Source organism: Vigna angularis, chromosome 11 (assembly GCF_016808095.1).
Source record: "Vigna angularis cultivar LongXiaoDou No.4 chromosome 11, ASM1680809v1, whole genome shotgun sequence".
Lineage (NCBI taxonomy): Eukaryota > Viridiplantae > Streptophyta > Magnoliopsida > Fabales > Fabaceae > Vigna > Vigna angularis.
In genome coordinates, this window is record NC_068980.1 from 4,493,780 (window position 1) to 4,505,211 (window position 11,432).

Below are 11,432 nucleotides of genomic sequence, written 5' to 3' on the forward strand. Positions count from 1 at the left end.
GTATAGCAAACTGTGAAAACATAAGAAAGAAGAAAACCCTTCTTCGAATATAAGATGTGATTTATATTTTTAAAGTATTAAATAATATGTGTAACAAAATGTTACATTAGTTGGTAAAAAGAAATAAAAAAATCTCATATTTGAGTCTAAAGAAAACTATACTCCCCAAATAGTTGACTTCAAGATTAAAATTTCGACCTCTAAAAAGTGATTTTGATATAAATGGCTATAAGTTATTATTAAAATTTAATAGTTGAAGAAATTGGATTTTGATTATAATTGTGATGAAGTATTAAAATTGATTTAAAGTAGAAAAATGCGTTTATGGCGTGGCTAATAATGAGAAATGGCGTGCAAGAAACAGTTATAAATTGTATTTATAGTCTGAAAAAATGAGTGATGCCCAATGTGGCCAACCTGTTACCGTTGTTGGATTCCTCCTAAAAATTGAACAAATTTTTTAATTGCTATACTGCCCCTCTTTTTAGCTTCGCACTTTCACAATATCCTGTATTTATTCATTTTTTTCTTCACTCTCTTCCTGCCCGACCGATCGATTTCCTCCGCCTAGGGTTTTTCCGCATTCCGATTTTCCATTCCAACTTTTCTCCTCCCCATCCACAACTCCAATTGCAATAGGGTTTTCCTTTCCTTCGGTTTCCTTCTGTGGTAATTGCAACTCTCTCGATTCAATTTTGGATTTAGGGTTCCGAGTCTTACTCTAAAGGCCGTCGATTCGTGCTGGAATTCTAGACTTTCGGAACCGCAGGGATAGGGTTCTTCCATTTTGACATTTTCCCCTGGAGGAAAAGAGGGAGGGGTAAATTATTGAACTTTTATTTATAATTATAATTATAATAATAATAATAATGGACTCAGCCGTTGACGTTTCTCTTTGATGGCGTCCAGAGCTTCTGTTCTCTTCTCATTTCTACTTTCCTTTATTTTATTAATCTTTAGTTTTTATTTTTTATCATTTTAAAAAAAATTTCCTGTTCCTGTTTGTGTAAAAGGTCAACGAATTGTTGGTGGTGAGTTGTGGGCTGAGCCTACAACCGTTACTATAAACTGGAGTTATCGCAATGTTGGGTGTGAATCGCTGCGGCTTTAATTTCTGTAGCCGTTTTCTCCACCTAGCGGAATGGCATCCCTTAGAATAGTAATGTTAAACGGGGCTTGAGGCCCTTCTCTTCCTCTCATATCAGGTAACCATCTTCTCTTTAAGGGATAAGTACAATCCATGTTTTTGTGATTGTGCTTAATCCTTGCAACTGTCATTTGATGAGATTCCTATTGTGAAAGCAATTTGCAGGGTCAGCAGAGACAATTTAGTAATTAGGATATTGACTTTGGCCGTTTGAGGTGAGTTACTGCTGTGATGGGAGATTATAAGAGATTTTCATTTTCCAAAATGATTGGCTGCTGTGGTTGCTTCGGATTTGTGAAAAAACCTAGACGGCGTCGGGCTAAGCGTAGCATCAACAATTTCCTCTCCCATGGCCTATTATATGATGGAGAAACTGAAGGTGATGAGTCGTTTAGTGGTGATGTTACTAGTAACGCCACCAGTGGAGATGATAATGAGGCGCATGCTGTACGGAATCGTTCCGAGGATATTTTGAACTTTAGAGCTGAGAATGGCATGGTTTGTAGGCCACATCCTGTCAAGGAGACTTTTGAACTTGTTCGCTCAGAGGTAGCTTTTTAGTTTTTTCTCAGTTTATAGTCAAACGTAAAACGTCGAGACTAGGTTGACTAGTTTTGATATGCGAGTGATATTGGAATCATTATTAGTGAACAGTGAAGTCATGTGTGTTTTGATCACTTTATGGTATCCAAACCTTTGCCTGAATATTTGTGAAATTTATTTAATATAGTTAGAAAAGAATTGCTTTTAATTTTTAATGACCCGTACATGATAAAGGGAAGTTGGGTTTCACACTATTTTACCATTTTTGGTCATATGACATTTTATTAAGACTAAACATTGAAATGGTTGGTATAAATTTTTTTCTGTCTAGTTGTTGATTTGTTCTACTTTCCTGCATTTGCAAGTTGTAACCATAAATTTAGAGAGATTACTTTACATCTTACATGGCAATCTTGGTCTCGAATTTTTCGTCCATCCTTACCTGACAGTTGTTAACTGTATTCAGGCAAAACGTCTGTACTGTGATGAATATCTTGATTTTTTTTTTTTTATCACGGTCTTTATTTAAATGTTTTTATTCCTTCAGGATGAACATGGGAACAAGATGATAAATGAATACATCCGAGAGTACAAAATTGGTTCTGGAAGCTATGCCAAAGTGGTAAGCTTAGTTTTTGAGAAGTTATGCTTCGTCCTCATTGGATCCACTGTCCTGAGTCCCTTCCCTTATACAAATTGCAGGCTCTTTATCGAAGTTGCTTTGACGGAAATCACTATGCAATTAAGGTGTGAACACTTTTTGGAGTGAATATGCAGATTATTTTATTATAGCAGGTTTTTAACAGGACAGTAGTCATTGCTCCTGATAGTCGGGAAGTGTGACACTGGTAGATTGTTGAGCCAGCTAAATTGCATTCTATATTACTTTAAGAGACTGAAAAGAACATAAGAACTCAAATCAAAAGCTCTCTTCTTCATGACAACATGCATGTGTGAAATGTCATTATCGTGACAAAGGGCAAAGATAGTCATTTATTGAGGTTAACTTGTTTGAACTGCAGTCCTTTCACAAGTCTCATTTACAAAAGCTTCGCGTTGCACCCTTTGAGACGGCCATGACTGATGTTCTAAGGGAGGTATATATTTAGTATCATTCTATGAACAATTAGGGAGTTCTCATTTCATGGTCGGATCATTGGCCTTTTCTTTTTAACAACTTCAATCATAATTTGTGGTAGAAATAGGTCCACGTGTGAATTTTCATTGAACCTGATAACACGTTGGTTGTTACCTGGCCGCTATTGGCTAGCCACCAACTGCTTCATATGGCTCTTTAACTTCACTAACAGTATATGGAAACTGTTAGGATATTTATCCTATTTTATCATCATTATAGTGTGTCAAGGGTTACCCTATTTATCATGATTATATTATGTCTAGGATTACCCTATTTATCATGATTATATTGTGTCTAGGGTTACCCTATTTATCATGTATTTGTGTATCAATTTATTCTTATAAATAGAAGATTGTGAGAGGGATCAATTAAGCCCTCTAGAATTATTTTACAGTTTCAATCTTAAGTTGGTATCAGAGCGGGTCGATCCCGCTCTGGTTTCTGTCTCGTAATATATATTTGTCCGGCGCCACAGTTCTTTGTCGCCCGCCGCTGCCCGCCGCCGGCCACCGTCAACCGTCGGCCACCGTCGGCCGTCGCCGGCCACCGTCTCCGGCCACCGTCTCCGGCCACCGTCCGGCCACCGTCACCGCCGGCCACCGCCCGCCATTGCCGGCCACCGTCGTCCATCACTGTCAAAGTTTCCTTCGTCTAAACCCTTAGGGTTTTCTTGTTCTTCGTTAGTACTATTCGTCTTCTTCAGAAATGGCGTCTGGCAGTACTCTTTCCTTCTCTGGAAGTCCATCCATTACCTCCGAGAAGCTAAATGGAAAAAATTATCTATCATGGTCTGCTGCCGTTGAAATGTGGTTCCTTGGCCAAGGGCATTATGACCACCTTGAGCGAGATGGAAGCCATGTGCCTACTGAAAAAGCTGATCAGTGGAAACAAGCAGATTTCCAGTTGTGTGCCCTGTTATGGCAATCAGTGGAACCCAAACTTTTTGTATCTTTGAGGGCTTTCAAAACTTGTCACTCCTTTTGGAAGAAAGCCCAAAGCATTTATGCCAACGATATTCAACGTCTCTATGACACTACGAATAAACTTGCATCTCTTAAAATGACAGACCATGATATGGTGTCCTTCATGACTGAAGCCCAATCTGCTGTCGAAGAACTTAGGATGTTTTTGGAAGTAGATCCATTAGAGGATATAAAAAAGAAACTAGACAAATTCTACATGGTGTTGATCCTTCGTGCCCTACATCCCGATTTTGATCATCTCAGAGATCAACTTCTAACTAGTCATGAGGTCCCCTCTATGGAAACATTGACCACTCGCCTTCTGCGTGTCCCAGTATCTCAAACTCAAGAAGCGCATGAACTAGTGGAACCATCTGTCATGGTTGCCACACGAGGAAGAGGAGGACGTGGCACTAGAGGAGGAGGACGAGGAGGTCGGGGACGTACTCAATGCACATATTGTAAAAGGATGGGTCATACTCAAGAGAATTGCTACTCCTTACATGGTTTCCCTTCCAAAACCGCCAATATTTCGAAGACTGAAACTTCCACTTTGAAAACTGAAACCTCTACTTCTATGTTTCCTGAGGATGAATATCAAGAGTATTTAAGGTTAAAGTCTAACAGCTTGGCACAACCATCTCAATCTCCCAATACATCAACAGCCTGCGTTTCTCAATCTATGGAATGTCAAAATTCATGGGTAATTGACTCAGGTGCTTCTGATCACATTTCTGGTAATACCTCTTTGTTCTCATCTATTTCCTTTCGAGAAAAACCTCATTTCATAACCCTTGCAAATGGATCTAAAACTTCTTCCAAAGGAGTCGGTCATGTTTCTTTGTCTCCCTCCCTCAATCTCAACTCAGTCCTTTTTGTCCCTAATTGTCCTTTTAATTTAATTTCCTTAAGCCAGTTGACTAAAATGTTAAATTGTTCAATAACCTTTGATCATAAATCTTTTGTTATACAGGAGCGTGGTTCGGGGAGACAGATTGGAGAAGGATATGAAGCTGGCGGATTATACCATTTTGGATCTCGTCCAAGGGTGTCTTGTGTTGCTGCTCTTAATCCTAAAGTACTACATGATCGACTTGGCCATCCTCATTTGTCCAAATTAAAAAAGATGTGTCCTGAACTTAGTGGTCTCCAAACCTTAGAATGTGAGTCATGTCAATTAGGAAAACATGTTAGATCTTCCTTTCCTAAAAGGTCTCAATCAATATGTAATTCTAGTTTTTCCATCATCCATTCTGATATATGGGGACCTAGTCGTATCTCCTCCTTTGGTTATAGATATTTTGTTACCTTTATTGATGAATATTCAAGATGTACTTGGGTTTATCTTATGAAAAATCGTTCTGAATTGTTAGCTATCTTTACATCCTTTTTGAATGAAATCAAGAATCAATTTGGTCAAGTAATCAAAATATTAAGAAGTGATAATGCCAAAGAGTATTTTTCATCCTCCTTTTCTGCCATCTTGAGTTCCCATGGTATCTTACATCAGTCTACTTGTCCTCATACACCACAGCAAAATGGTATAGCAGAACGAAAAAATAGACACTTGGTTGAAACTGCTCGTACCCTTTTGCTTGGTGCCCATATTCCTGTCCATCACTGGGGGGATGCCATCTTAACTGCATGTTATCTTATTAATAGGATGCCCTCCTCCTCTCTTGATAATAAAGTCCCTTTCTCCATTTTGTTTCCTAATGATCCTCTCTTTCATACATCTCCCCGAGTGTTTGGCTGTGTATGTTTTGTTCATGACATGTCTCCAGGTCTAGACAAACTCTCCGCTCGCGCTCTCAAATGTGTCTTCTTAGGCTATTCTCGACTTCAAAAAGGATATCGGTGTTACTCTCCTGAAACTAAGAAGTATTACATGTCTGCCAATGTCACATTCTTTGAACAGACTCCTTACTTCTCTCCATCTGTTCAGGATGTTTCTATCCTCCAGCAGGTCCTTCCTATTCCAATGGTTGAGTCAAATAGCTCCACTGTCTCTGTCATTCCCAGTCATGATCACAATCCTTCTACACCTGTTTCTCCACATACTGAGATCATCCCACACAGGGCCCCAATGGATAGTCCACCTCCCCAAGACAATGGTGAATCTCCTACTTCAGATTCTTCTCCCTCGTCACCTCCTCCCACGCCTCCTGGTGCAAATGATTCAGCATGGCCTATTGCCCTCAGAAAAGGTACTCGTTCCACTCGGAACCCTCATCCCATTTATAATTTTCTAAGCTATCATCGATTGTCGCCCTCCTATTTTTCTCTTTTATCCTCAGTGTCCTCTGTTGTTATACCCAAGAATGTGAAAGAAGCACTTGATCATCCTGGATGGCGACAAGCTATGATTGCAGAAATGCAGGCTCTTGACCACAGTAATACTTGGGAGCTGGTGCCCCTTCCCCCAGGAAAAAAGGCGGTTGGTTGTCGATGGGTGTATGCAGTTAAAGTTGGCCCTGATGGTGAAATTGATCGGCTCAAAGCTCGGCTTGTTGCAAAAGGTTACACTCAGGTTTATGGTCTTGATTATTGTGACACTTTCTCTCCTGTAGCCAAGATGACTACTATTCGTCTCTTCTTTGCCATGGCAGCCATTCGTCACTGGCCACTTCATCAATTGGATATCAAGAATGCCTTCCTACATGGTGATCTTGAGGAAGAAGTTTATATGGAGCAACCTCCAGGGTTTGTTGCTCAGGGGGAGTCTGGTATGGTATGCAAATTGCATCGATCTCTATATGGCCTCAAGCAATCCCCACGTGCTTGGTTTGGAAAGTTTAGCTCCATTGTTCAAAAATTTGGGCTAAAACGCAGTGAAGCAGACCATTCAGTTTTTTATTGTCATTCTTCTCTCGGGAAATGTGTTTACTTAATAGTATATGTTGATGATATTGTCATTACAGGAAATGATGCTGTTGGAATATCTCAACTAAAAGAGTACTTGTGTAGACATTTTCAAACCAAGGATCTTGGAAGTCTCAAATATTTCTTAGGCATTGAAGTAGCGCAATCAAAAGATGGAGTTGTAATCTCCCAAAGGAAGTATGCTCTTGATATATTACAAGAAACAGGCATGATTGATTGTAGACCGGTAGACAGTCCCATGGACCCAAACCAGAAATTAAGGACAGAAGAGGGTGAATTATTCTCCGATCCAGAGAGGTATAGGAGGCTGGTTGGCAAACTGATTTATCTCACTATTACAAGGCCAGATCTATCCTTTGCAGTTGGAGTGGTTAGTCAGTTCATGCAGGCTCCATGTATTGACCATTGGAATGCTCTCATTCGCATTCTAAGGTATGTAAAGAAGGCTCCCGGGCAAGGATTGTTATATGAAGATAAAGGAAGCATTCATGTCTCTGGGTATTGTGATGCAGATTGGGCAGGTTCACCTATTGATAGACGGTCTACAACAGGATATTGTGTTTTTCTGGGAGGAAACATTATTTCATGGAAAAGTAAGAAACAGAATGTAGTAGCTCGATCAACCGCGGAAGCCGAGTATAGGGCAATGGCATCACTAACATGTGAACTTATATGGGTGAAACAATTCCTTCAAGAGGTTAAATTTTGTGACATCCATACTATGAAGATGTATTGCGACAATCAAGCTGCTCTCCACATTGCATCAAATCCAGTGTTTCACGAGAGGACTAAACATATAGAAATTGATTGTCATTTTGTTCGTGAAAAGTTGTTGACCAAAGAAATATGTACTGAGTTTATTGGGTCAAACGATCAACTCGCAGATGTATTGACCAAGTCATTAAGGGGTCCTCGGATTGAGTTTATTTGTTCCAAGCTTGGTACATACAATTTGTATGCTCCAGCTTGAGGGGGAGTGTTAGGATATTTATCCTATTTTATCATCATTATAGTGTGTCAAGGGTTACCCTATTTATCATGATTATATTATGTCTAGGATTACCCTATTTATCATGATTATATTGTGTCTAGGGTTACCCTATTTATCATGTATTTGTGTATCAATTTATTCTTATAAATAGAAGATTGTGAGAGGGATCAATTAAGCCCTCTAGAATTATTTTACAGTTTCAATCTTAAGTGAAACTACTAAATTTTCTGCTCCTATAGATTTTCTGTTCTTATGGAATGTATTGTCGTCTGTGATTTTTTTATACCATAGCATGCATATAGGTCAGTTTTGGAAAATGGAAGCTTTTTTTTTTCCTGGTTCTTTTTTATGTTCCATTTTCTTAGAATTTTAGCTTAGGGCATGACACAACCCCAAAAGCTAGCTCATAGGGTAAGGGTTGTTCCCCATTCATATATTCTATCTAGGCACTATTCCTAGTTAGTGTGAGACTTGAGCTTTTCCTTATATGTTCTTAAAATTTGTTCTTAACCTAATTCAACCTCAAAAGCTAGTCATGTGCAATTTGGTTCTTCCAATAAATTTTAATATTTTTAATCTTTTACCAAGAGCTTGCTTTTTATTTTTCTTCCTATGTTGTTTATTTTATGATTTATTATAATGTTTAACTCATTTATTGGGATGTTCTTTACTGTCCCTGCAGTATTTTAATAGGCATACATTATTTTCAGGTACTGATTATGAAAATGGTGGAACATCCTAATATAGTCAATCTCATTGAAGTTATTGATGACCCAGAGTCGGATGACTTCTACATGGGTACCAAATACTAGTGTCTTGGTTTTTTAATTTGGATAGATTGTTCCTGTAATTTGTTCTTATGTATTTGAACCTGAACCTCAAGTTTTAATAACAATCACTATTAAGTACTCTGTTTAACTACTGTTTTTTACTTTTACAGTACTTGAATATGTGGAAGGCAAATGGGTCTGTGAGGGTACAGGTCGTCCTTGTGCATTAGGTGAAGAGACCGCTAGGAAATACTTGCGTGATATAGTCTCAGGATTAACATATCTCCATGCTCACGTATTATCTCTCGACCAAATCTTATTGTGGTTAATGATGACTCAGTGCCCCTCTCACACAAACGCACATTTTGACCTTCAATCACATGATTGTAGTTTTTATAGTTATTTTAGTTCATGTCTTTCACATTTCTATGCTTCTTATGTAGAAAAAAAAAACATTTATGAGTTGAATTGCAAATAGACACTGCTCAATTTTTTGTTCAGGCGATTTGTACGTACGTTGATGTATGTTATCCTTCTCAGACTTTCAATCAGTTTTGTCTGTCAACTTGAAGCTGCTAATATTTATTTATGTTTGCCTATATTTGGCTGAAACATATTTTTCCATATTAATAGAAATACATATATTAGATATGTGTGCTTAAAAACTGGAACCAGCATATCATTTATTGGACATGCACAGACTCATTGATGTAACATGCTTCAAAATAGTTTGACTATGTTACTATGATGATTCAATATTTGTTTCAATGCAGAATATAGTGCATGGGGATATAAAACCTGATAATCTGTTGATTACTCGTCATGGCAAAGTAAAGATAGTGGATTTCAGTGTCAGCCAGGCTTTTGAGGTGATCTAATTACTATACTCAAAAGTTCTTGAAAAGATGTGAAAGCTGATTATTTACTCCAGGCTTCTCATATTATTTTACTTGTGTATTGGAAATTTGATACTTGAAAGGACGTTATTTTTTGAGGGAGTTTGAAATTTGAATGGTTAAAGGAAAGCTGGTGAATGTATCTTGTAAGGCGTCCTTGAAAGCTGGAAGTCATTAATATGTGAATTACATAATTTTAGAGGCAGAAGCCTTATTTTTGTTGGGTTTTTTACTTCATTGTGCTGATAGCACACGTCTCTGCAACAAATCCATAGGATTCTGACTCCATTCTTGAAACTATCATGGAAATAGGTCCATAGTTTTTATTATGACACTTAGTTTTCTTTCTTGGGGGTAACTATAAGAATCTAGCTCGTATGAGAATGGGGGCAGAACCTAGGAAGTTGAAAATGATCAATCAGGGAGAAATTTTCTTACTACTAATTAATGTGTTCGACATCTCCTAGCACATTCCTGTGATATATTGGCGACATCATATGTGTAGATATAATATCAACTAATAAGGAATCAATACCTTACCTTGATTTCATTTTGCAGGATGGCAATGATGAACTTCGTCGATCACCTGGCACCCCTGTTTTCACTGCACCAGAATGTTGTTTAGGTTAGAGGTTTGCTTTCAAGCTTGCAAGGCCCTTCTTTGTGGACTATATGAAAAGTACATCATCTCACTGCAGTTTTGTTTTTGATATTATTTAGGTCTTACTTATCATGGTAAAGCTTCTGACACGTGGGCCGTAGGAGTTACTTTGTACTGTATGATATTGGGTGAATACCCATTTCTTGGAGATACACTTCAAGATACATATGACAAAGTATATTAACTTAACCTCAGATATTGTTACGTAGAATTCATGTTACGGGTTTTTATCCTATCACAGAAATCTAAGCTTGCTGCTTTCTTCCTTGTCCAGATAGTCAATGATCCTTTAGTTCTGCCAGATGACATTAATCCCCAGTTAAAGAACTTAATAGAAGGATTACTGTGCAAAGGTACGCGGCATTCAAGTTTTCACAGGCGTAACTGTATATATTTCCTGTGATTTTGCTGACGTAATTTTATCATCATCCTAATTTTTATTTTTGGGGGCATCATTTTATATTGTTCCCACCTTACCTGTGTCATGCAGACCCAGAAAAAAGGATGACATTGGGCGATGTTGCCGAGCATGTCTGGGTTATTGGAAATGATGGGCCGCTTCCTGGGTACTTATGTTGGTGCAAACGCAAGAGTCTGTTGGCTGCTGATTGTGATGAGAGCAATATACCCTTGCTTGATCCACATTGATTTTAAGTTGGGTTTCTTATGTACAGTGTGAGAAGGCCCATTAATTTATCTCCTACTTGGACCCCACGGAAGGAGGGATGATATGATTAAAAGGGAGTCTGCAAAGAATCCTTGGAATTTAAGCAAATACAGCTCATTTTGTCGACGATAAGTAGCCAAACTAAATCATGTTTATTTTTGTGTTATGAAAAGAAGCATCTGGTGTCTGCGGACATAGAGGTCTTGTATACGGCTCTTTCGCATAGAACGAGTTTTTTTTTTCTTTTTTGTCTCAAACACGTGCCGAATTGTGTTCAGTTCATATTCTATACATCATATATAATATATAATATTACATTCCTTGGAGTGTTTTGCTTACATAGATGACATGCTTTGGTTTGGTTTGGTTTAAGATTCAAAGAATTTGATTATTCAACGATCCACGCTAAGCTTGAATTTAGGCTTTGATTGTCAAATTTACGAAACTCCACTCCTATCCTAAGGTCTTTTTCTGACAGTGGATTCTTGCCAACCCCTCCTGGAAGAGCAACTGGCACACTGTATTGTATTTACTTTTAATAAGCTTTTAGATGTAATGGGATAAAGTTGTTATTCGTTGCATAAGTTCGGTTCTGGTTGTCGTAAACGCGTGGTACTCTTGAACAAAAGTCTTCTTCATCCACGCAAACAAACAAAAGTAGACCCAATTTTTGGCTCTATTGCCGTCACCACCTTCTCACCCATTGTTTTTATATTTAGGGTTTTTACCATTTGACTTCCAATTTAAAGATCTTCAACCATAACTGCAACTCCC

At 38.2% G+C, this 11,432-nt stretch overlaps 1 protein-coding gene across 3 annotated transcripts; it reads left to right on the forward strand.

Moving 5' to 3' along the window:
- Nucleotides 1-388: 388 nt before the first annotated feature.
- On the forward strand, nt 389-10,978 carry LOC108334308 (serine/threonine-protein kinase GRIK2). 3 transcript variants are annotated; one of them, XM_017570076.2, is made up of 13 exons: nt 391-820; nt 1,014-1,205; nt 1,303-1,696; nt 2,238-2,312; nt 2,393-2,437; nt 2,713-2,787; nt 8,375-8,462; nt 8,605-8,729; nt 9,208-9,303; nt 9,889-9,955; nt 10,051-10,166; nt 10,266-10,344; nt 10,482-10,978. In XM_017570076.2, exons 3-13 carry the CDS (start codon nt 1,379-1,381, stop codon nt 10,637-10,639), a joined length of 1,242 nt encoding a protein of 413 aa, XP_017425565.1. In that variant the 5' UTR covers nt 391-820; nt 1,014-1,205; nt 1,303-1,378; the 3' UTR covers nt 10,640-10,978. The 3 variants fall into 3 exon arrangements, with proteins under 3 accessions (XP_017425568.1, XP_017425565.1, XP_017425566.1); XM_017570077.2 differs by having other exon boundaries at nt 1,313-1,696; XM_017570079.2 differs by lacking the exon at nt 2,713-2,787 and having other exon boundaries at nt 389-820.
- Nucleotides 10,979-11,432: the final 454 nt, after the last annotated feature.

Bases quoted from the DNA above. Each gene is read 5' to 3' on its own strand.
- LOC108334308 (XM_017570076.2), top strand. From the start codon at position 1,379: ATGGGAGATTATAAGAGATTTTCATTTTCCAAAATGATTGGCTGCTGT. The intron at 2,313-2,392 runs GTAAGCTTAGTT...TACAAATTGCAG, and splicing joins CTGGAAGCTATGCCAAAGTG to GCTCTTTATCGAAGTTGCTT. The intron at 10,345-10,481 runs GTACGCGGCATT...TGTGTCATGCAG, and splicing joins AGAAGGATTACTGTGCAAAG to ACCCAGAAAAAAGGATGACA.